Source organism: Tamandua tetradactyla, chromosome 11, assembly GCF_023851605.1.
Source record: "Tamandua tetradactyla isolate mTamTet1 chromosome 11, mTamTet1.pri, whole genome shotgun sequence".
NCBI lineage: Eukaryota > Metazoa > Chordata > Mammalia > Pilosa > Myrmecophagidae > Tamandua > Tamandua tetradactyla.
The window spans coordinates 39,614,091-39,641,246 of record NC_135337.1 but is presented as its reverse complement, the minus strand read 5'-3'; the positions used below and the strand labels follow the sequence as shown (position 1 = coordinate 39,641,246).

General features: G+C 36.3%; 1 protein-coding gene across 2 annotated transcripts in view; it reads right to left on the bottom strand.

The window, feature by feature from the left end:
- DDAH1 (dimethylarginine dimethylaminohydrolase 1) overlaps positions 1-27,156 on the bottom strand; it is a 172,040-nt gene that overhangs the window by 82,984 nt on the left and 61,900 nt on the right. Inside the window, exon 1 of one of the 2 annotated variants that reach the window (XM_077120414.1) lies at positions 3,251-3,516. The exons of the other annotated variant lie outside the window; for it this stretch is intronic. Coding sequence (XP_076976529.1) covers positions 3,251-3,253 — 3 coding nt within the window. The 5' untranslated portion in view covers positions 3,254-3,516. Of the gene's footprint in view, positions 1-3,250; positions 3,517-27,156 lie in introns of those variants that run through there. 2 annotated transcript variants of the gene reach the window in all.

Below are 27,156 nucleotides of genomic sequence, written 5' to 3'. Positions count from 1 at the left end.
CCAAAGTTATTTTGCTTTTTATTTGCCTTATAAATAATCTGGAGGAAATAAACCATTTAATCACCTGGGTGTGTAGTTCTCCTACTTCATCTTAGAGACAACACAAGGAAACCACACAGCCCAAGTTCAATGGATGATTTGGTGGGATTCTTTTTGGTCATGGGAAGTCCAGATGTTGTACCTTATATATTTTTTATTTAGATAGCATCTATAGCAGCCCTATAAAAGGATTTTTTTTAACTCTGGGGTCATGAAGGCCCACTTTTTTGTCTACATGCCTGAGTTGATTCAAAGATTCTTCTCTTTGGAGACACTTGGTCTTGTTTTGCCTTTCCCAGCCACTTGTCCGAGAATACAGTCTTGAGCTCACTGGCCGTATTTATCAAAAATGATCAGGGAGGAATGCCTGAAGGACACACAGTCTTCTCTTCCAGAAACACTATAAGGTACATTTGAATTAAGTAATTCAGAAGAACAACATGGGTGTTTCTCAACAGAACTGTTCTCACTGAATTGAACCTTGTGCGGTGTCTCCCAATATCCACCGAGGGGCTTTATGAGGCTGGGGCCCACGGAACTCATCATTGCATCTTCCTAAAATGTGGTAGATGATGCGACTGACATCATTACATACTGTCTATATGGAGTTCCCAGGAGGAAACTCTTCTCTGAGCTTAATAATGACACTCACTCCTCTATACTAATCAGGTTTGCCTCTTTATGTTGACAGTAGGAAAGCTTAGAGTGGAATTTGTGATCCACCTGGGTCAGTTTGTAAGTCATGCAGATTTTTAACTGTGTTCTTGGCTCTACCTGATATTTATTATTCTCATCTTTCTTCGCCCATTTTTTGATTGATTCGACCTTGTATTTTATAAATCCTTCTAAACTGCCTTATATCCCTTCAGCAACATAATGGTGCATAAATGGAAAACATAAAAATCAAAGCAGGGATATGATCAATCCCCATGATGTGATTACATCTTCAAGATGTGGGAGGCAAATAGGGTTTCTAAAGCTTCATTATTTAATGCTAGAACATTGAGCTAAATAGTGAACATTTCCAAGTACACTAACCGAGATTGAAACCTTTCCTCAGTAAATTTTGGTGCTTTGTAGAAATAGACTTTGAGTGCTTAAAAGTAGCTGTAATAATATACTGTGTTGACATAGTCTAACAATAAAATGACAGAACTCTTTCCTTTTTCCAAGAACCTATGAGAGCCAAGGAGAAGAGATCCTACCATGAAAACTTGAAATTAATTGAAAATGAAATTCATTGAAAATATTACTGATAACTTTTTACCTGGATTTATTCACTTTCTGGGAGCTTTGGAGAACGACTAAATAAATCAAAATCACTAACGATAGTTTTAACAACACATACAGAATTGTATGGTTAGCGCTTATATTAAGGAAAAAGGGTTGCAATGAAGCACCAATATAATTTTACCTTGATTTTCAGAGAAGCAACTTTGAACTATTTTTAAATTCTTATGGAAGAATCAGATATTTAGCTTTATGTTAATTCTAAAAAGAAGCACTATTACTACCTAACTTGAAATAAAACATTTTCACAAACCATCCTGCACCTAATTCTTTTTCAATGTGTTCTGAAAATGTAGTCTTTTTAAAAATTCATCTCCCATTTCTCTCTTCCAGCCAGGTTCTAAGTGCAAAATATTTTCCTCAGTCTTTCACCTAATAGCAAATGAAACTACTTTCCAAATTTTTTTACAGACAAAATATTTTCAAAAGACAGTATGTACAAACTGTTTTAGCCTCAGATTAATTTGATATTTTCTTTTGAAATCTATAATCTCAGTTACAATTACTAAAATATAAAAGCGCTTTGTGGATTTTCTGGCAGATACAGCTGACCTAGAGGTTTCATTTCTAGAAAACACTATTAACTAATAAAAATCTTCTCAGAATTCTCATTTTTGTTCCAAAAATATTAGTTTAACCTTAACAGATACCTGCTCTCTTAAGAAAGCTGTGTACGGGCACTCAGAGGAACGTCTGTTCCAAGTGATAAGAAGGGACCTGTGTGTGTTGGCCGAGACCTGGGGCTCTCCCTCAGGACCTCCTGGTGTTTCATCTGGTCAGCAAAGATAGCCAGCTTGAGCGCATTTTCCCTTGGACATGTCAACTCCTGGGTTTACCAAATAGAGTTACAGAAAAACAGTACAACAAATTAGCATAGCTGCATCCAAGAAAAATCTGAGATGATCCATTCAAAACGTACAAGACACACTGTACTTGAAGGCTCATTTCTGGAAGGGCCTCTAAACATCCCAAAGCTCTACTATTTAGGGATCTTATTTCCAGGGACAGAAGCCTGGAGCACTTGAGATTTCTCAATTGGAACTCTCGGCACCTTACTTTAAAAATAGTCTGAAGTCAGAAACTGAAATACTGATCTATTTTTCAACCCCCAAGTTGCTCCTTAGTCAATATAACATTGAACATTTCTGCACAAAGGATTCTTATGGCTGGCTGCAATTCAGGCAAGTCCTAAATTTATTAAGGGGGAAAACATGTTATTCACAAAAGAAAAAAAAAAATGTCTATCCTCAGTTGGAAAAAGATCTGGTTTTTTTCCCTTAATACTGAATATAAATCAGTTCAAATTTATTTTGGCTCATTAATCTGTAATTTAACATAGTTGTTAAAATAAATGGATGCTTCAATCTATTTTATGTGAAATTGTTTACTAGAAAAATAATTCACTTGGTAGAGCATATAAAATATAGTTTCCCTTGTGTGACTCCTTACAAATGGATACATGTACTCTTGGAAAAATTTACATGTAAGATTTTAACAACATAACTATAACTACTGACAATAAAACACTTTAGCTAATACAAAACAATTTCTAAACCTTAAATTACAACAACATTTCTCCTTCTGCTACTTGTGATAGGATAAAAAATCTTTCTATAACTTGTATTTAACAGTAAATTTCTAGAATAGCTTAAGCCCACTGGAAAAAAAAAAAACAGTTGATGGAATTTTCCTTTATGAACTGCATATTGTATTCCAAAAATAAAGCTAATCAGAAGAACTCAGAGCAATATTAAAATTCACAAGTATTAAGCATTTAACAATTTCCTTTTCTAGAAACCACTTCTTAAGGATGCCACTGGATCATAATGACATATATGAAACTGCTGCCTACAGGACTGCAGGTGACAAACCCTGTAAGACCACATTCTAGAAGGTACTGCTAAGCTTCATTTGTCCTTACCATAGCTGACTGCCATCAAACTGCCATCCAAAACTGCTTTAGGGAAGCAGTTCCTCCGCAATCTTTTCAACAGATTCCCTGTTTTAACATCCACCTATGTTACTGCAGAACAGTCTGACCTGGATTGAGCCATGGAGCAAATAATAACACTAACTGCAACTCCAGACAGAAAAAAATAGGAGCTAATTTTCCAGACTCTTGTGGGAATACAGAGCACGTCTGCTGAAACTGAATCCGAGAGCTCAATGATATTGTAGACTCAAGTATTTCTTTATATTCCACGTAATGGCTTTTCCGTTCTTGGTGTTTTATAACACACTACTGAGCTGTGATTTAAAAAGTGAGGGAAATTTTCTCTCTCCGACCCTTCCTCTCTCCTTCTCTCTTTCTCTCTCTGAAGTTGAGTTATACCAACTATAAGTGCAGAGTGAAACTCGGACAGAAAGCCACAGGAGTTTTTCCATATAGTGTTCTTATTGAACCCCACCACTGCAGCTTAAATCAGTTTATGCCAAAGGTAGAAAGTAATAAAATCTAGACCATCCCAAGATTTTCCTTAATTTTTGAGAACATCATTTCTTTAGGCATTAAACCTAAACTTCTTTCCTTTGGGTTGGATTTTCTTTTTTTTTTATTTTACTTTTTTTTCCTTAGAGAAGTCGTTGATTTACAGAAAAGTCATGCAGAAAACAGAGTTCCTATATAAATGCCCCATTATTAAAACTTTACATTAGTGTAGTACCTTTGTTGCAATTGATGAGAGATTACAACAATTGTACTATTAACTATAGCTTTGGGTTTTGTTTAGCTTTCGCCAGAGAATGGTTGGTTCTGTGGCCTGCCCCTAGGAGAGTCTGGCTGATTATTCCATCCTCACTCTACGTCATTTACAACCCTGTCCTATCTTCTTTCTTGGCAAGGAAAGACATGCCCTTTCGCTGATACCATTGCTAAATTTTATGATGCCTCCCCTCTTTTTGCAGCAACTACCAGGCTCTCTACCATTTCATATAATCCTGAAGATGAGACACTAGCAATTCTCTTCAGTTTGATTCAACAGACAGGCCCAAATAGACTTGATTTCATTTGGTCTGCACCTAGCACAACAAAGATTACCAAAAACAAATGGGGTTAAAAGCTGAAGCTAAGAGTAGAGGGACTAGCCAAACAATTAGGGTAAAGATCTTGTTTTTCCCTGATGTTAAAAAACTTACTGTAAAAATACTGTATTGGGCTTTGTAAAGGGTGTGCGTCATCAGGCTGTTAGTACAGACACAGAGATACTGCCTCTAAGCAAACACAGGTGTCAGGGTCACTCCTTATTTTTCTGTAAGTTTGGTCTAAAGTCTTAAAAAGTAATGTTCTGGATGAACAACAGCAGTGCCGGTACTAACGCGGGGTCCACTCCCTGCTTCACATTTGGCCCAGGAAATGCTTGATCCTTGGCTGAAGCTAAAATGCCCTAAAATGAAGTTTTAGCAATAAATAGTAAACAGAGAAGGTATGTCGGAATAATAGAAGTCTTAAGAGGAGGTGGAGTCCTGTATGAGAAAGCGGGGCCCTCGTAGAGAGAGACAAGGGGCCCCAAGTCATAAACACGTCATTTATCTGCAAGAAAGAAGCCCAAGGAGTAGGAGTCCTCCATGTCCTCTGCCCCCAGTCCCTCACATGAGAGGAATGTTCTCCTCTCCTCCACCCTAATACACCTCTGTTAAAATGCAGAAACAAAACACTTATACTGCCAACTTTAAACATGCAGAGTTTGGTTGTATTTAAGAGCATATTGATATTAGCCTCCAACAACTTTAGAAGACATTTACCCAGGACCCACTGTGTACCAGGGATGATATGTTTCCTCCTTGGAGTCCCATAACAACCTAGTGGGCTGTGTATTATGTTTAGTTTGCAGAAGTGACAGCTGAACCCAAAGGGGGTAAATAATTCACACCATCTAGGACATTATGTAGGACATGGGGGAGCCAGGACCCTAACCCAGGTTTAACGCCGAAATCCATTGTTTGGGATTGAATCATGTCCCCCATAAAGACATGTTTAGGTCCTAAACCCCTATTCGGTGGGTGTGAAGCCACTTGTAATTAGGACCTTTGAAGATATTATCAGTAAGCTGTGGACTGATCTGTGAATAGGAGCTTTGAAGATCCTCCTTAGATGAGATCACATCTTATCAGGGTGCACCATAATCCATATGACTGGAATCCTTCTAAGCTTGAAGAAATTGGGACACAGTCAGTCAGCAGGAGTCAGTGAAAGCCAGAAGTAAGGATGCCAGAGAGGTCACCATGAGATGGGGGACTGTCATAACTAGATCACTATAGACTTTGGAGAAAGCATGGTTTTGCTGATACCTTGAATCTGGACTTCTAGCTTCCAACACCGTGGGACAGTAAATTCCTATTGTTCAAGCCAACCTGAAATATTCAGGAAGGACATATATAGAACATATTATATGCAATATACTTTAAAAATTCATAAAGAGCAAGCTGAAAAACTACATTTCATTTTTCATTGTACTTTTTAATTTTTACATTAAAAAATCTATTATATCAAAGCCTTAAAATGCTATGTTAAATTATAGAGTATATTTTAATGAGAGTATATTTAAATCAGTATATTTAATACAAATTTAAAAATCTTTATTTGAAACATAGTAAGAACAAACATTATCTATTTTAAAAGTAAGTTTAGACCTTCCTAATCAAGCTTTTGTTTTTGGTGTCTGTCCCCATGTTTTAAATGTTTCCATTTCCTTTGCAACAAGGAAAGTTAAGAACAAGGAGTTTTCTTGTATATTTTCCCAAATAGTTAGATAATCCTTTAATCAGTTCTAGTCCACCAGTTGCAGATCAACTTTTCACTGCCCAGTAGTAACATTCGGAGTGAAGTTTTAATTACAAATTAAGAAAGACGAAAGATGTAAAAACTTAATACATTTTGCCCTTTTTACATACCATGTAGAATGAGGCCTCAGTATGCTTGAAAAATCTCTTAGCAACTGCGAGCGGAGCCAGCCAACAATGGATGATTCACTGATTTAGCTTGAGTGTGCAGGAATGCCTGCCAAAAGGTCTGAATAAACTCACATTGCTAGACACTGTGGTAAAACGTACCCTGACCTCTTTTAAAACTCTATCAGAATGGAAAGTTAAACTTGCAGCTTTCCAGCAATTCAGTGACAGCTGGAAATATACTTGAATTATAATATCCTATTTTTATAACAATAGATAGTCTTTCTTAGATTATCATTTTCACCTAATTAGACAATGGCTACTACTAATTGGAGATTCCCAAAGGGCTACCACTGTGTTTTTAAGCACCAAAAATAATGGCTGCCTAGTCAATTTAAATCTGAAAGGAGGCTTTTTGAAACCTGAAACTGAAAGAACTATTTGTTAGTTTTTGTAAAATTGACCCAAGGATTGTGCAATATTAGCCTAAACAATAACTGCGCATTTAAAATTGGTATACATTATGCAACAGATACCCAGTGCCTGTCACTATATATATGTAGAGATTATACTAGAACATCTATCTTATAGGTAGATAAATTCAAGAGTTCAGTTCTTTTGCTTACATCTGTCATTTGTCTCCTTAAGCATCCTTTTGATGGGTGAGTGTTATTTCTTCTATTTTTGAGCTGGAAGAATAAGCACACAGAATTTAAATAGTGTGCTTGAGCTCACAGCTATTCAAAGGCAGGCTCAAGTTTACAACGCAGTTTTTCTAAGTTTAAAATTGGGTAGCAGAGCCACTGCTACTTTACAACTCTCAACGTCAGCAGCAATAATAAAATAATTCATGAACTCAAATCTTTTTTCCCAGTGGGGACCAAGACATGCTCCCTGTTTTAGTTTAGTAGGCTGTTTATGCAAACACTGTGGAATGGCCCAGGTTGAGCAACAGGGATTTATTTGGTTATGATTCTGAGGCTGAAAGAAAGTCCACATCAAGGCATCATCAGGGCGATGCTTTCCCTCTGAAGCCTGTGGCTTTCTGAGCCTTTTGCTGCTGGTGATCCTTGTTTCCTTTGCCACGTGACTAGGCACAGGGTGGCATCTGCTGGTCTCTCCCAGGTTCCATTTCAGCTTCTTGCTTCCTGTGGCTTTCTCTTTTTCTATCTTAATTTCATTCTCTTATAAAGGACTAAGACCCATCCTGGTTAAGGTGGGACACACTCTAACTGAAGTGACTGCATCAAAGGGTCCTACTTACAATATGTGTACACCCACAGAAATGTATTATATTTAAGAACACGGTTGGGGCCCATATAACTTCAAACCACCACACTTCACAGCTTATTTTGCCTTTGACGAACATAAGCACAGAACGAGGAACTTTCTGCCTTGAAAGAACTTTTCTTCAGTCTGCTTTACTTCCTTATCTTCCTTTTCTTTTTTCTCCTCCCCATCTTCCCTCTCCTTTTTCTTGCAGTTTTGTGTTAAAATACTCAAACAATGAAGATTAACTGAAAGATCTCTCCTCCTCTTCTGGCCTCTCCTCCAGAGGCAACCACTGTTATTAAATTTAGGTATTTCCTTTTATACTGTTTTCTGGGCATTTACATAGTTATTATAAATACATATAAATATAATTTTGATTTGTGGGGTTTTTCCTTTTTAATACACTATTGCATATAGTATAAAGTATGCTATAGAATCTATAAAAGTACATAGATTCTACAAAATACTGTAAAAATACTTCTTCAAGTTCTTTCCATAACTATACATATAAATCTGCTGATATTTAAAATTGCTAAAAAGAATTTCATAGTACGTAGCTTACTTTCTGAAAAAAGAAAAATTATATACAGACATTAGCAATATAGGTGTTCTTCCAGCATAAGCTAGAAGGCCAAATAGAGAGACACATGGTATGGAAAAAAAACAATTGAGGGCACTGAATTGTAATTTTTTACTTACTTCACTGATGACACTTCCAACAGTGGAAGTGATGAAAAGGCTTCTTACATTAGACAATTCTAACCAACCAGCTAAAACTGAGTTGTCAAATGGGAAGGATGGAAATCTTGCAAGAAAGGGGCCATATCAACTTGAGGATCACAACAGAAGTAGAAAATTGAAAAAGACACACATGACCCCTGCCCTGAGAGAGCTGACAGTCCAACCTAAATGCCCTTCAGTCCCACAGTCACTGTTAGACCAGGCTCACAGGATTTCTGGAATGAACTACTGTAGGTATTCGTAAGTGGTTTCCCTGGACCCAGTGTTTTGACCTTCCAATCTACAACAGAGATATTCCCAAGCAGCAAAATCTGATCATGTCATCACCCAACAAAACACTTTCAATGTTTTCCCTTCAACTGCAGTGTGGGACAAGGCATATTCATCTCAGGCCGGCATTCCGTTTTTCTCCTTTTGCCTTAAGTTCTGGTCACATCAAACTTTCTACTATTCTTTTGGAGATTTTCTGTCACATCCCTATGCTTTTTCACATGCTGCCTAAAATATCCTCTCTTTTTTCCACCTGGAACTCACAATCATCATTCTAGACCAAGTCAGCCTCTTTTCTGAAGAGCTACCGAACTCCCACAGCAGGGAGTTACTTCTGTGCTGCCAAAGCAAAGTGCATTCCCTTCTATAATGGCATTTCAGATTGTTTCAGCATTATTTGTAATGCACATATGATCTTTCTGTTTTATTTACAGGAAATGCTATATATTAGTCAAAACCAATTGTGAAGGCTTTGTCAAAACTTAAATTACTGATTATGACTCATTGCTCCACAAGTCTTCAGCCCTATTTGAATTGTTGGGCTGAATCTTAACTGGGAAGATCCAATTTTCTTACGTATATACCAACAAAAATCATGAAGATGTTTTCCATTGAGAAAAATGAAAATAAGATTAATATTGAATATTTTTAGGTTCAGATACTATTTATGTTTTAGTTTAGAATGCATGCTTTGAATGCAGTTTAAAAGATAATTTTCTAGTTTCCAGCATCACCTCATTCTAAGAATACTTTGATTCCAAATTTTACTTAATTTTATCTCACAAATATATATATAGCTTTTCTGTTTAAAGACCAATGTAAATAAACCAATGAAAGATATTCTTTCGCCTTTGGGTAAGAAACTTGGGGGATGTGGACCCACGAGGAGCAGGCATCACTGCTGATGAATGGGAGCTGGGAAGCAGGAAGGCAATACTAAAGAAGAGTACTTTACTAAAGTAAAGTAGAGTAGAGGTCTGTAGACAGCACCCCTCATCCATGGTGTTGAGATGATGTCTTGAGACACAACCCTACCCAATTATATTCTTCATATGTCCATTGATCGAGTACCTTGGCAGGGCCAGACCACCTGAGTCTTGGCCTAGCATACAAGTTATCACAACTTCATAAAAGACACCACAAGGCATACGAAAATGTTCCACTTCCCTTGTCAATGAAACAGGTTGTAACAGCTGGACCAAGAGGCAGGAGTCTAAGAAACAGTGTCTAGAATGTCATTAATTATCCAAATGAAATTTTCACACACCTTTTTAGAAGAGAGTTATTACCAAAAGAGAGGCCTGAGTTTTTTGTTCGATTTAACAAATAGTTACCTTCCCAAAACAGAGCAAGGAGCTAGTACAAAGAATTATAAATCAAACATCTGGAATAACTGTAAAAAGTAGCTTAGAGGAAGTCTTAAAAAACAAACTACAAATGTCAATTAGGACAAAGAGAATCTATGTAACTGGAAAAACAATTAGAAAGATAAGAAACCTGCCTTGAGTAGGGTGCTTGTTTGCCTGAGAAAGTAAATGCTGGCCCTGACAGGAGCAGGTGGGAAGGAGGGTACTGCTGCATGGTTCCATTACCAGGCAATGCTGTTCTTGCCTGTCCCCTTCACTAAACTGTCTGTGAGCTCATTTGGGGCAGGGACTGTATTGTTCATTTCCGGATCCCCAGTCCTTAGCAAAATGCCTGCTCGGTGTACATCTGTTTAGATCCAGGTGCCAGAACAGCAGGAAAATTAATCTATCCAGTTCTAAATAAAAAGACTGTGAAAGAGACATCTGCAGCTCCTGGTAGCTTCCTCGAAGATGACTGCTGAGCTATTTGAGGATGAAATTCTCCTTCTGAGGCTTCCCATGGAGGCTGCTGCTGTGAATTCCTTAGAAGTATTCTGGTCATGCAGACTTCTGCTTTGAAAGGAGGAATCTTAAGAAACCAGAGAAACATCAGCTGATACCTTTGCCTCAGCATCATGAAGGCCAATCAATAGCTGCAAGCAATTTAGAAAGGGATTAAAGCAGAATTTCCATCAAACTCAGGCAGAGAGGAACTTTCTGCACAGATATCATTAGGGCTTCCTTCTAAATTATCCCATTAACACGGAATGTACTTGTAGTACCTAGGAGAGAAAGAGGCATTGGACTGATGTTTTAAATTCCTACATGTACCAAAAATTCTAGGCATAGTGCCAGTGGTAGGAATAAAATATATTTAAAAAGAAATTAATTCGAAACAGTTTAAAGGTTTTATTTTAAAGCCTGGGTAGTTTCTTGCTTACTATAAATTGCCTTCATAATTCAACTCTGCCTGACAACAAAAATTTATTGACTGTGGAATCTACTATAGCAACATGCTAAATGCTCTACTGCTCTTTGTTAACTGATACAAAGGAACACAGAAGTAACCAGTCTGCCGGGGAAACACACTGAATTTCACCTTTCAGGATCTTCTACCAATTACTTCCCATTTCTTTTTCAGTTAGTCCCTCATATCAAGCCACAATGTCCCTTCCACTCAGGGGAAGACTGTCTTCCAAAGACCACGTTCTCTTGGTCATTAGCACCTCTGTGCCTTTGCTCGGTCAATTCTCCTGTCTAAAAAACCTTTCCTTCTTCTTCACCACCAATTGGTGTGGCATAACTCAAAAGCCCCCTTTCTTTCTCCCCCAGGCCCATCTCTCCTGCCCTCACCATGAGGGGCATCTGCCGGTAGGAGATGAAGAGGATGGAGAAGATCTTCGTTTTCTCCATGCTTGGGAAAGCACGAAGTTGTTTCTGTAAGGAATGATGAGTCTTCTTAAGAAGAATGGAAATCGTGAGTATGTATAAAATATTTTGAGGAAAGGTATTTTATTAATGGATTCTAGGATCATATTGTTGGAGTAAAATGTAAAATAAATTCATCATTGTGAATATTTTGGAGATGAATTAATACAAATAAAGACATTTTAAAATATTTATCTTCTTATTATATAATAGAACCTAAATACCAGCTTGCTACATTATTGAGCTACAATTATTTTTGATGAAATCAAGAAAATTCAATATACTTTAAATAACTGATCTGAATCTCAGTGTGATAACCAGGAAGTAAAAGAAAATGACGTACAGTTTTACCATATAAGGACAGCAGATCCCAGTCCTGTGAACCTGCGCCTTTGCACATATTTTTTGCAGCTGCTGATATACTTCAGAGCCAAAGCTGAATTTTGAAAGTTTGGATTCTTGTGTGTTGTGATAATCAGCTGGGGTTTGGAAATGCCTTAAAAAATCCAATGCTCTGGCATTTTAACAAGGCTTCTGAAAAAACAATTTAACATCTGGAATAAAAAATTTTGTGGAAATCCAAGACCAATGGCGTAAAGAACATTTCTTTAAGTAACAGTTAAAATGTGGCACTTCCTTCTCTTACATCAACTAAATGGGTTTATTTTTTAAAGATTCTGAGGAAGTTTATAAGTATGGAACAGAAACAAGGTAGAGAAAACTGGATATTGTAGATATCTGTCACTGGAGTATTTCCCAAATATGCTTCTTTATTCTCTCAGCATCATTTTCTCTTTTAAAACTCAATTCTGAAAAGGAAACAAAATGATCAAATTTAAGCCTCTTTCATTTAACCTTTCTAAAACTGCTGAGTGAGACTAAGTAAAGAATCTATGCAGTTCACATTTCACTCTCCCCAACATGCTTCGGGAGAGCAGAGGCAATGACATATTTCTTAAGTTTCTGGACTGCCATGGTAAGTAAGGCCAAATGAAAAAAGAAGTGCTTATTTCAGTTGAACGTACACTAATTCTCTATAGAGCTTTAGATATTGTTTAAAATAACATTAAAATGTGTTCCCTACTAAAATACTAGACAACATTTATTGAGTGCTTACCACATGCATGTCAGGTACTGCATATTTACGTAACTACAAAATCATCACTACTATCTCTTTTATGATAAGTAATTAATACAGTGTTACAGTGGAACTGGCACAGAAAGGGACAAGTAGAACAATGAAATAGAAGGGAGAATGCAGAAACAGATCTGCACATATAGAGAGAGACATGATTCATGACAAAGAAGGCTCTGTAGAAGAGCAGGCAAAGGATAGAACATTCAATAATGGTGCCAAAAGAGGGAGGGAAGGAGGGAAGGAGGGAAGGAGGAAAGAAGAAATTCGATCCCTACTGCACACAATATAAATCCATTCCAAGTGAAAGTAAGGTCTTAAATGTGAAGGGAAAACTCTAAAGCTTTTAAAATATATTTAAAAACTGGATAAATTTGACATTAAAATTAACTTCTGTTCATCAAAAATACTATAGAATAAAAAGGCAAGCCACAAACTTGGAGACAATTTTGCAACACGTAATCAACAAAGGATGTTTCCTGAACATATAATGAGCTCCTCTGAAAAAGAAAAAAAAAAAGAAAAACTCAATAGAAAAATGAGGAATTCAATAGGTACAGATATTTCAAAGACATGGCGGAGAGATCCAAACTGTGCCTAGCATATGGATGGTTTTCAAACAATATTTACTGAGTGAATGAGAACACAAATGACCCATAAACATACGAAAAGATTTTCAACCTCATTGGCAATCAGAGAAATAAAAATGGAAACCACAATGGGACACCATTTCATATTCACTAGATTCGGAAAAAAACGAAGTCAAAATAATACGCAGAGTTGGAGAGGATGAGGAAAATGGGCACTCTCACGCATTCCTTGTGGGAACATAAATAGGAGCAATCCCTTTGGAAAACATGTGGCATCACTTAGTCTAGCTGACAATACGTATATCTTGTAAATCAGCTCCATTCCTAGGTATGTACCTGAGAGAAGTGCTTGCACATGTGACCTAGGAGACATGGTTAAGGTTATTAGTTGCAGAATTGCTCATAATAACAAGAAACTAGAAACAACCCAAATAGAAATCCACAGTAGACTGGATAAATAAATTGGATATATTCATACACTGTTATGGATTGAATTGAGTCCCTCAAAAAGATACATTTATATTCTAATCCCCAGTATCTCAGAATGTGACCTTATTTGGAAATAGGGTTATCAGAGGTGGAATTAGGCAAGTTAAAATAAAGTCATACTAGAGCAGGGTGGGCTCTTAATCCATTATGACTGGTATCCCTATAAGAATAGGAAATCTGACACAGACAGACAGAGGGGAGGACATCATGAGACAAGTGAGGCAGAGAACACCAGGGATTCCAAGAAACCACTGCCAAGAAGCCAACAAAGAGGCATGGAATAGAGTCTTCCTCTCTAGACTTCAAAGGAAACATGGCTTTCTCGACACCTCAATTTGGGACTTCTAACCTCCAGAACTTTGAGTCAATAAATCTTGTTGTTTTAAGTCACTCAATTTGTGATACTTTGTTATAGCAGCGCTGAAAACAGAGACACACTGGGATACAGTATATAGTAATGTTAAGCAAAAGAAGTCTTAGAAAAATACATAAAGTATGGTTTTGTTTATGTAAAGTTCAAAACCAGGTTAAACTTAACACTTTTTATTTTGAGGGAAAATACATAGGTGGTATAACTATAAAGAAAAATGAGGGAATGGATTACTATAAAATTCAGATTAGTAGACACCCCTGTGAGAAGGAATGTGATTAAAGAGAAGTATATAGAAGACTTCTAAGTTTGATTTCTTAAGAATTTTTTATCTTTCTTTATTCATTTTTTTATAATATTCTTCTAAATGTATAATGCATTTTTCAATATTTAAAAAAAATGTTTAGTCATATTTTTAAATAAATCAAATTCTACCTGAATCCTACCACAGGAATTATCTATCAATATAAATCATATCATGAAAGCTTTAGTAAAACTAATAGAATTATTCCTTAATTTATGTATTTTATAGCCATACCTTTGCAGTTTTAGATTTGCTTATGTCACATATATTTGCATAAAATTTCCTTCAAGGTATAAAAGAACAATAAGTTTCGTATTTTTCACTCTGAGAAAGCCTGTGATATTATTAATTCTTTGTGGGACTGTGATTTTGGTTTCCTTCTACAAATGGTATCTGTTTTGGCTTGCTAAGACTGCCAGAATACAATATATCAGAAATGGGTTGGCTTTTTCAATGGGGTCTTATTAGGTTACAAATTTACAGTTCTAAGGCCATGAAAATAACCAAATTAAGGCATAAAGAGGAAAATACCTTCTCTGAGGAAGGGTTGCTGGCATCTGGGTTTCCTCCATCATATGGGAAGGCACATGGAATGTCAGCTGGTGCTTCTCTACTGGTTCTTGTTTCAATGGCTCTCTCTCTCAGCAACTGTGGGTCCTTGCTTGTTTCCCCCCGGGGTATTTCTCTCTAAGCTCTTTGGGCTCTTATTGTTTTTTATCCTCTTTACAAAGGAGTCCAGTAAAGGATTGACTAATGGGCTGGGTCACAACTCAACTGACAGAGCCTAACCAAAGAGCCCCACCCACAAGAGGTCTGCCCCACAATGATGGATTAAAAGAACACGGGTTTTTCTGATGTACATAACAGATTCAAACTAGCACAGTGTCTAATGAGTTAGATTACCTGCAGGGAAATCTCCAAGAAGTAAGTAACACATTTCCAAAGGAGATTTCTTTTAAAAACAGGTATTTCTAATTTCTACAAAAGAAATAACTTAGAATGGTATGAGTAGATCTGGAGCAGATCAGACAACTGAGCTGGTGTTTCTAACCACGGTTTTCTCAGGAATAGGTTAATCTTCCTGACACATAACAGCATGCAAGAAAACACTGCATTTTATTTTTTAGAACACAATTTTTGTGGTTGAAACCCACCAACTGTGAAATGATCAAATAATCAGGTGAAAAAATCTGAATTTAATGGAGGGACTCTTGTGCCTTGGAGATGAAATCTGAGGTCCTGTGGCCAAGCCAGCTGGGCTGGAAGGCTGAGTGCAGCACAGCGTGCAGCCAGGAGCCAGCTCCTGCCAAGGACAGCAGCCTCTTGCAGGCCCGGGACAGTGTGCTCTGCTGGGTGAGTGGGAGGGAAAGGTGGGGAAGCTGCCTGGCTGTGGTGAAATGCCCCATTCACAGGGAGGAGAGTGGGCTCAATATGCTTGTGTTCTAAGAATTTTGGTCCCCATTTCCTCCACTCATGCCAATCTCCACCCCAACAGTATCCCCACATTCTCCAAATGCTGATAAGCCCCATCTTCAGGGAGGGGCTCCTAACTACTTTACAGCTCAACTCCACTGGGTAGTTCAGTTATATTATTTGCGAATTTAAGCAAACAGGGCCTTCTGAGGAAAATTAAGGTTGACATGTGAATCCCATTCCATTCTAGGGAAATTTTAGGACCTTAAAAGCATTCCTTTATCAACCTTCCTATATATAACTCTCCCAGTAACTGGCAGCATCTTCATGCAGTATCATCCAACACAAAAAAGAACAAAACAAATCTCTAACCATCATCTATATTCCAAAATGGCATCTATTTAACTTACACTATAAAAGCTATATTGCATTAATTGATGGCATATTCATGTAGATTTCAGGAAATCATCTATAAAATATTCAAAATAATCACAAAGTATTCCCATGTGATAGCTAAAAACAAAAAAAATCCGTTGTCAAGCTGAGATCCTTTAAAAGATGGTCTTTAACAAGATCCTGGAAATAAAACTATTAAGTATATTTACATACCACATACCATTCTATTAATGATTACAACTGATGGTTGCTTTGCGGAAAGACGGTAGGAAATGGTGGTAGAAGATAAGCTCTCAAAGAGTTTGATTACGACGGGCAAAATAACCAAATCTACATAGCTCTTTGAAAACACTGGAGCAGAGGCTGAAACAGCAGCTCCATTCCTTTGAACCTCATTTGTTATTGAGCTTGCTCCAGGCAGATAAGATCCAAGACCAACCACAAAAACATATATTTGAATCAGCAAGAGGCTTATCTCAGCAACTGGAACCTCCTCTGCTAAAAAAAAAATTGGCCCAAGAAAAGGATTTTCCCTTTTTGCCCTAACAATTCAGGGTCTCCCAGCTGTTAAAAAAAAAAAAAAAAAAGCAAAAACATGAAAGGTCAAATTTTTCTTTTGTTCCATTAAAGTGAGTCCAATAAACCTCAGTAAAATAAGAAATTTATGAAGTTTTTTAAAAACAAAGTTCTTTTTATATGGCTTTCATTACATAATTTGACACATCTGGTGTTTCTAATTTATGGGAACAGGAAGTGAAAGACCATAAGTTTGATTTGGAATGGGGGGAACTTTATGAATTAATATGTGGTAGAACACAATTTATGGGCCAAATACTAAGGGAAGGCCTCACACTTCCTGGGGATTTAAGATTTCATATACATATTTCAGCCAAATGCCCAAGTTTCAGAATAGTCAACAAAAGTATTCATTTTTTGGTCCCTCACTCAAGTAGGGTGGAAAATATCATTTCTTCAGATGCTGGAAAAGATCTTCTCAGTGTTCAGGAATGCAACTGCTGCTACTTTTCAACACAATGCCACATTTCCCAGGCTTTCCTGGCCCATTTGGGTTGGTTCCTGTGCAGGAGGCTGAAGCACTAGGACTGGCGGTATGCAGTGGGTAAAGGTGTGTCCTATAGAGCAGCACAGGGATGCCAACCAGATTCCCCAACCTGGCTCGTCACTGATGTCCATTCACATGCAGAACGGACGATGCCTGCTTAGCAAAGCAAAAGTGCCTTCCATACCTCGCTCTGAAAAGGCTGGTCCCCATTCAGCCATACTCTCCCCTCACGAGGAAACCAGTGGGGTAGGATTCATAATCAACTGATGGAAAGTTTCATAGGAAAAACAAGATCTGATGTGTGGCAGATGTGATCACTTTTCTTAGGAAAAAAGCTGCTAAAGCTGGAAAAGTATTGCAGCCCTGTGCAACTCCACGGATATCATTCACACTGAATTTTATATGAATAGCGTCCCCTGGAGTTCTGCTAAGTAGCGGGCCCCAGCCCTAGATTGCCACTAATTTGTTTTCTGGCTGTACTGATTTGCCTTTTCTGAACTTTTCATATAAATAGAATCTGCTCACTTTGGGTTTAGTTTTCTTTTCTGTTTCTAGTTTCTTAAGATGGAAGATCTTTCTTTCTAATATTAATGTTCAGAATTACAAATTGCCTTTTAAACACTGCTTTAGCTGCATCTCACAAATTCTTTCTTCATAGTTTACATTAGGTGTATTTCTTTCTCATATACTACCCTATTACTATACAAACTAAGTACTGACTCTTCATTCTCAACTCCCAACCCGCCCCCTGGTAACCTATATTCTAGATTCTAACTATGAGTTTGCTTATAATTATTAGTTCCTATCACTGAGATCATACAATATTTGTCCTTTTGTATCTGGCTTATTTCACTCAACATAAAATCTTCAAGGCTTATCCAAGTTGGTGCATGCATCAGGACTTCATTCCTTCTTACAGCTGAATAATATTCCACTGTATATACCAAATTTTTGGTTATCCATTCATTGGTTGATGGACACTTGAGTTGCTTTTATCTTTTGGCAACTGTGACTGACACCACTTTGATCATCGTTGTGAAAATATCTGTTCAAGCTCCTGCTTCCAATTCTTTTGGGTATATACCTAATAGAGGAATTGCCAGATCATATGGCAATTCTATACTTAGCTTTCTGAGGAACTGCCAAATTATTTTCACAGCAGCTGTACCACTTTACATTCCCATCAGCAAAGAATGAGTGTTCTTCTTCTTCCACATGTAACTTTCTTTTTTTTGTTAAACAGTAGCCATTCTAGATTTGAAATGATACCTCATTGTGGTTTTTATTTGCATTTCCCTAATAACTAGTGATGTTGAGCATCTTTTCATGTCTTTTTTTTTTTAGCCATCTACATATCCTTTTTGGAGAAGTCTATTTAAGTCTTTTGCCCATTTTTATTTTCATTTTTTGTATTTTTGTCACTGAATTATAGGATTTCTTTATATATTCTGGATTTGAAATCCTTATTGCATATGTGATTTCCAAATATTTCCTCCCACCGAATAGGTTGCCTATTCACATTCATGATAAACTTTTGATGTGCAAAAGTTTTAAATTCTGATTAAGTCTCATTTGTCTATTTTTCTTTTGTTGCTTGCGCTTTTGTGTAAAGTCTAAGAAACCACTGCTGAACACCAGATTCTAAAGATGCTTCACTTCATTTTATTCTAGGAGTTTATAGTATTGATTCTCATATTTAGATCTTTGATCTCTTTTTAGCTTATTTTTGTATATGGTTGTGATAAGGTTCTTCCTTCATTCAGTAAATGGATATTCAGTTCTCCCAGTATGATTTTGTGAAGAGACTATTCTTTCCCCATTGAATGGACTTGGAAATCTTGTCAAAATCATTTGGACATAGATGTGAGAGTCTATTTATGAACTCTCAATTCAATTCCATTGATCTGAATATCTATCCTTGTGCCAGTATCATGCTATTTTGGCCACTAGCCTCGCTTTAAAGTCAGGAAGTGTGAGTCCTCTAAGTTTATTCTTTTCAAAGATGGTTTTGGCTGTTTGGAGCCCCTTACTCTTTCAAATAAGTTTGATAATTGGCGTTCCCATTTCTGTAAAGCAGGCTGTTGGAATTTTGATTGGGATTGCATTGAATCTGTAAATCATTTTGGGTAGAACTGACATCTTACAATATTTAGTTTTCCAATCCATGAGCATAGAATGTTCTTCCATTTATTTATATCTTTTTTATTTCTTTTAGCAAAGTTTTGTAGTTTTCCATACATAAAGTCCTTTTACATCCTTGGTTAAATTTATTCCTAGGTATTTGATTATTTTAGTTGCTATGTTATAAATGGGATTTTTTTCTTGATTTCCTCCTCAGATTGTTCATTATTAGTGTATAGAAACAATGTTGATTTTTGCTCATTGATCTTGTATCCTGCACTTTGCTGAATTTGTTTATTAGCTCTGATAGCTCTGTGTAGATTTTTTGGGACTTTCTGTATATAGGAACATGTCATGTGCAAACAGTGAAAGTTTTACTTCTTCCTTTCCAATTTGGAAAGTTTTACTTCTTCCTTTACAAATTTCTTGTCTAACTGCTCTACTTCAATTTTCAGCACAATATTAAATAACAGTGGTGACAGCAGGCATCCTTGTCTTGTTCCTGATCTAAAACGGAAAGCCATCATTGAGTATGATGCTAGACGTGGGTTTTTCATACACTCTTTATCATGTTGAGGAAGTTTCCTTCTATCTCTATTTTTCTATATGTTTTTATCAAGAAAGGATGCTGGATTTTGTCAAATATCTATTGTGTCGATTGAGATGATCATGTGTTTTTTTCCTTTCTGTTTTGTTAATGTGGTGAATTACACTAATTGATTTTCTTATGCTGAACCATCCTTGCATACCTAGGATAAAACCACTTGCATGGTGTATAATTCCCTTAATGTGCTATTACACTTGATTTGCAAGTATTTTAGTGATGATTTTGGGATCTATATTCATAAAAGAAATCAGTCTCTAATTTCCTTTTCCTGTAATATCTCTGTATGGCTTTGCTATGCAGATGATGGCCTCATACAATAGCGTATGTAGTGTTCCCTGCTGTTCAATTATTTGGAAGACTTTGAGCAGGTATTAATTTTTCTTGGAATGACTGATGGAATTCACCTGTGTATCCATCTGGTCCTGGGGTTTTCATTGTTTGGAAGGTTTTTGATGTCTGTTTTAATTCATTTACTTGCAATTGGTCTAATAAGGTCTTCTATTTATTCTAGCGTCAGTGTGAGTTATTGGTGTTTTTATAGGTATTTCTCAACATCATCTGTGTTGTGTAATCTGTTGGCATAAAACTGTTCAGCGTACCCTCTTATGATCCTTTTTATTTTTGTGGGGTCAGTAGTAACAACTCCCCTCATTGCTGATTTAATTTATTTGCCTCTTCTCTCTGCTTGTCAGTCTAGCTAAGGGTTTGTCAATTTTTGTTTGTTTGTTTTTGTTTTTTTTTGCATGGGCAGGCACCAGAAATCGAACCTGGGACTCCAGCATGGCAAGCAAAAACTCTGCCTGCTGAGCAGAGTCACCTACCCAGGCTTGTCAACTTTATTGATCTTTTTGAAAAGTCAACTTTTGGTTTCGTTAATGCTCTCTATTGATTTTTTTCTCACTTTCATTCATTTCTGCTCTAATCTTTGTTATTTCTTTCCTCTGGTTGCTTTGGGATTAGTTTTCTGTTCTTATTCTACTTCCTCCAGGTGTGCAGTTGAGTCCCTGGTTTAAGTTTTTCTTCTTTTTTAATTAAGCATTTAGGCTAAAAACTTCTCTCAGCACTGCCTTCTCTATATCCCATAAGTTGAAATGTTGTGTTCTAATTTTGTCTCAAAATGTTTACTGATTTTCCTTGTAATTTCTTTCTTCACCCACTGATTGACTAAATATGTATTATTTAACTTCCCTATAATTGTAGATTTACCAGTTCTCTGTTACTGATTTCCAGGTTCATTCTATTGTGGTCAGAGACAGTGCTTTGTATAATTTCAATCTTAAAATTTATTCGGACTTATTTTGTGACCCAACATATGGTCTATCCTGAGAGAACAATCCATGAGCACATAGCATAGAAGAATGTATATCCTGCTGTTTTGGGGGGCAATGTTTTGTATATATCTGTTAAGCCTAATTAATTTATCACATTATTCAAGTTATCTGTTTCCTTATTGGTCTTCTGTTTAGATGCTCTATTTATTAATGAGAGTAATGTATTGAAGTCTCAACCTATTACAGTAGAGGTGTCTATTTCTCCCTTCAGTTTTGCTAGTGTTTACTTTAGGTATATGAGGCACATAAATATTCGTGATTGTTATTTCTTCTCCGTAGATTGTCCCTTTTATTAATATATAGTATTAGTATATACTAATATATGGTATCCCTCTTTGTCTCTTCCAACAGCTTTTATCTATTTTGTCTGATGTTAGTATAGGTTCCCTAGCTCTTTTTTAGTTACTTTTTGCATGGAATATACTTTTCCATTCTTTTAGTTCCAATCTATTTGTGTCTATGGGTCGAACGCGAGCCTCTTATAAACAACATATATTTAGATCGTGCCATTTTATCCAGGGGCCCCTTTTGTATGCAGTAGACCTTAGCTGTTTGCATTCAGTCATGGGTTTCTGAGTATATCCCCATGTCTGTATATGCATGTGGCTATAATTTGCTGCCATGACTGGCTCTGCAGTGGGAGGGACCCACATTGTGCTGCCTTTGCACAACTCCCAAGCTGTATAGGACTGAGTAAGGAGGAGGGGTACAGAATGGAGGGTCCGGCATGATAATTTCCTACCTACTCTTAGATTCTTTTCCTTTTTCTCTGTTGCAGTGTTTGAAGAGTTCTTTTCCAGTCTCTATTGTCCTCTGCAGTTTTAAGCAGGTATGATTTGTCCTTTTATTGGCTTATTCAATGTGGAGACGTAACTAGGGAATGTCTTACATTGCCACACTGGTGATGTCACCAATAAACTTTGTTTTAGGACAGTATTAGTTTACAGAAAAATTCCAAAGATGGTGCAAAAATTCTTATATACCCTGCAGCCAGTTTTTCCTATTATTAACCTGCTACATTAGTAGGATATATTTTTTACCATACGGTTTAATTTTTTAGGCTGTTTAGACCAAATATCAGGAAATGGGTCAGGTTAAACAATGGGAATTCATCTTCTCACAGTTTTGAGGCCCAGAACATGTCCTAATCAAGGCGTCATAAACATGATGCTTTCTTCCCAGAGACTGGCCACCTGCAATCCTTGGCTCTTTTGTCACAAGGCAAGACACATGGCAGCATCTGCTGGTCTCTCTTCTTTTCTGGGTTTCACTGATTACAGCTTCTTGCTTCTGTGGCTTTCTCTCTCTCTCATGTCTGAATTCATTATGTTTATAAAAGACTGTACTAACAGGATTAAAATTCATCTTGAGTGAGGTGGGATACACCTTAACAGAAGCAACTTCATCAAAAGATCCTACTTACAATGGGTTTACACCCATAGGAATGGATAGACTTAAGAACATGCGTTCTGGGGCATATAACAGGTTCAAACCACTATACCATACATTGGTACATTGCTAATGAATCAATATCGATGCATTTTTTTTATTAAATAAATTCCATATTTTATTCAGAGTTCCTTACTACTGACCTAATGTCTTTTATCTGCTTCAGGATACCACATTACATTTAGCTATCATATGTCCTTTGATTCCTCTTGGCTGTCACAATTTTTCAGATCTTTATTTTTGATAACCTTGACATTTTAGAGGAGTACTTGTAGGTATTTTGTAGAACCCTTTAATTGAGATTTGTCTGACGTTCATTCTCATGGTTAACCCGGGGTCATGGATTTGAAGATGAATACCACAAGGAAAACCATCATTTTCATTACATCATATCAAAAATACATATTATCAACATCAATTATTACTGTTATCATCTGTCAGGTGTCCCCCCATTACATATTCTACTTTTGAAAGAAAATCACTACGTGCAGCCACTTAATTCACTTAACTGCAGTTAAGGAGTGGGAAGTTACATGCCACTTCTTTGAGGTACGCTCACTGCAAGCATAGGTCCTGTCAGCTGACAGAACAAGAAAATATACATGTAGAAAACAGTCCATATATATACATATCTATAAATATGTATATTTATATGTAGAAATCAATCCATTTATATATCTATAAATATGCTTTGGGTGTAAAGTTTAGGAAGCCAGCTCCTGTTAGCAGGTCTTAAAGATGTTTCCCTACATTTTCTTCTAGGAGCTTTATGATACTGATTCTTATATTTAGGTGATTGATCCAATTTGAGTCATTTTTGCATGGGGTGTAAGGTAAGGGTCCTCTTTTATTCTTTTGGTTATTGATATCCAATTCTCCCATGTCCATTTATCCATGAGCAAGAAATGTCTTTCCACTTATTAAGATGTTCTTTAATTTCTTTTAGGACTGTTACGTAGTTTTCTGTATACCAGTCCTTTAGATATCTAGTTAAGCTCATTCCTAAATATGTGATTATTTTAGTTGCTATTCTGAATGGAAGTTTTCCTTAATTGACTCCTCGGTAAGGCCATTGTTTGTGTATAGAAACAATACTGATTTTTGCACATTAATTTTATATCCCATCACCATGCTCAATTTGTTTATTAGTTCAAGCAACTCTATTGTAGATTTCTCAGGATTTTCCAAGTACAGCATCATGGCATCTGCGAATAATGAAAGTTTTACTTCTTTCTTTCCAATTCAGATGTCATTTTTTTTCTTCTCCTGCCTGATTGCTCTAGCTAGAACTTCTAATATAATGTTAAATAATAGTGGTGACAGAGGGCATCTTTGTCTCATTCCCGATCTTAAGGGGAAAGATTTCAGTCTCTCTCCATTGAGTATGATGCTGGCTATCGGTTTGTCATATATGCCCTTTATCATATTGAGGAAGTTACATTTGATTCCTACCTTTTGAAGTATTTTTATCAGAAAAGGACGTTGAATTTTGTTGGATGCTTTCTCAGCATCAATCAAAATGATCATGTGATTTTTCCCTTTCGATTTGTTAATGTGCTGTGTTACATTAATTGGTTTTCTTATGTGAAACCATCCTTGCATTTCTGGTAAGAAACCCCATGTGGTCATGGTGTATAATTCTTTTACTGTGCTGTTGGATTCAGTTTGCTAGCATTTTGTTGAGAATTTTTACATCTATGTTCATTAGGGAGATTGGCCTATAATTTTTCTTTCTTATAACATCTTTACCTGGCTTTGATATTATAGTGATGTTAACTTCATAAAATGAGTTAGGTAATGTTTCTTTTTCTTCAATTTTTTTTTTATATATATATTTTTTTATTAATTATAAAAAGAATTAACAAAACAATTAGAAATCATTCCAATCTACATGTACAATCAGTAATTCTTAATAACATCACATAGTTGCATATTCATCATTTCTTAGTACATTTGCATCGATTTAGAAAAAGAAATAAAAAGACAACAGAATAAGAATTAAAACAATAATAGAAAGAAAAAAAACAAAAAAAAACAAAAACAAAAAACCTATACCTCACATGCAGCTTCATTCAGTGTTTTAACATAATTGCATTACAATTGGGTAGTATTGTGCTGTCCATTTCTGAGTTTTTATATCCAGTCCCGTTGTACAGTCTGTATCCCTTCATCTCCAATTATCCCTTCTCTCTTTTTTTTTTTAATTAACGGAAAAAAAGAAATTAACCCAACATTTAGAGATCATACCATTCTACACATGCAATCATTAATTCTTAACATCATCACATAGATGCATGATCATCATTTCTTAGTACATTTGCATTGGTTTAGAAGAACTAGCAACATAACCGAAAAAGATATAGAATGTTAATATAGAGAAAAAAATAAAAGTAATAATAGTAAAATCAAAACAAAACAAAAACCTATAGCTCAGATGCAGCTTCATTCAGTGTTTTAACATGATTACTTTACAATTAGGTATTATTGTGCTGTCCATTTTTGAGTTTTTGTATCTAGTCCTGTTGCACAGTCTGTATCCCTTCAGCTTCAATTACCCATTGTCTTACCCTGTTTCTAACTCCTGCTGAACTCTGTTACCAATGACATATTTCAAGTTTATTCTCGAATGTCCGTTCACATCAGTGGGACCATACAGTATTTGTCCTTTAGTTTTTGGCTGGATTCACTCAGCATAATATTCTCTAGGTCCATCCATGTTATTACATGGTTCATAAGTTTATCTTGTCTTAAAGCTGCATAATATTCCATCGCATGTATATACCACAGTTTGTTTAGCCACTCTTCTGTTGATGGAGATTTTGGCTGTTTCCATCTCTTTGCAATTGTAAATAATGCTGCTATAAACATTGGTGTGCAAATGTCCGTTTGTGTCTTTGCCCTTAAGTCCTTTGAGTAGATACCTAGCAATGGTATTGCTGGGTCGTATGGCAATTCTATATTCAGCTTTTTGAGGAACCGCCAAACTGCCTTCCACAGTGGTTGCACCCTTTGACATTCCCACCAACAGTGGATAAGTGTGCCTCTTTCTCCGCATCCTCTCCAGCACTTGTCATTTTCTGTTTTGTTGATAATGGCCATTCTGGTGGGTGTGAGATGATATCTCATTGTGGTTTTGATTTGCATTTCTCTAATGGCCAGGGACATTGAGCATCTCTTCATGTGCCTCTTGGCCATCCATATTTCCTCTTCTGAGAGGTGTATGTTCAAGTCTTTTTCCCATTTTGTAATTGGGTTGGCTGTCTTTTGTTGTTGAGATGAACAATCTCTTTATAAATTCTGGATACTAGACCTTTATCTGATATATCATTTCCAAATATTGTCTCCCATTGTGAAGGCTGTCTTTCTACTTTCTTGATGAAGTTCTTTGATGCACAAAAGTGTTTAATTTTGAGGAGTTCCCATTTATTTATTTCCTTCTTCAGTGCTCTTGCTTTAGGTTTAAGGTCCATAAAACCGCCTCCAGTTGTAAGATCCATAAGATATCTCCCAACATTTTCCTCTAACTGTTTTATGGTCTTAGACCTAATGTTTAGATCTTTGATCCATTTTGAGTTAACTTTTGTATAGGGTGTGAGAGATGGGTCTTCTTTCATTCTTTTGCATATGGATATCCAGTTCTCTCTTCTTCAATTTTGTTGGAAAAGTTTGAGCAGGATTGGTGTTGTTTCTTTTTGGAATGTTTGATTTAGTTCCCCTGTAAAGCCATCTGGCCCTGGGTTTTTCTTCGTAGGAAGATTTCTGATGACTGATTGAATCTCTTTACTTGAGATTGGTTTGTTGAGATTTTCTATTTCTTCTTGAGCCAGTGTAGCTTATGTGTTTCCAGGAATTTGTTCATTTCATATAAGTTGTCTAGTTTGTTGGAATGTAGTTGCTCATAGCATCCTCTTATGATTATTTCTTCGGGGTCTGTAGTGATGACCTCCCCTCTCATTTCTGATTTTGTTTATTTGCATATTCTCTTTTTCTTTGTCAGCTTTGCTAATGGTCCATCGATGTTATTGGTTTTCTCAAAGAACAAACTTTTGGTTTTATTGATTCTTTCTATTGTTTTTGTTTTGTTTTGTTTTGTTCTCCCATTCATTTAACTCTTCTTTAATCATTATTTCTTTTCTTCTATTTGCTTTGGGGTTATTTTGCTGTTCTTTCTCAAGTTCTTCCAGGTGAGCAGTTAAGTCCCTGATTTTTACTCTTTCTTCTTTCTTAATATATGCATTTAAGGCAATAAATTTCCCTCTCAGCACAGCCTTTGCCACATCCTGTAAGTTTTGATATGTTGTATTCTTATTTTTATTTATTTCCAGATAGGATTTCCCTATGAATTTCTGCCTTGACCTACTGGTTGTTTAAGAGTGTTTTATTCAATCTCCATATATTTGTGAAAATTCTCATTCTTTGATGGTTATTGATTTCCAGCTTCATTCCATTGTGTTCAGAGAAAGTGCTGAATAATTTCAATGTTTTTAAACTTATAAGACATGTTCTGTGCCCCAGCATATGATTTAATCATGGAGAATGTTCCAGGAGCACTAGAGAAGAATGTGTATCCTGTTGCTTTGGGGTGTAACGACCTAAATATGTCTGTTAGGTCTAA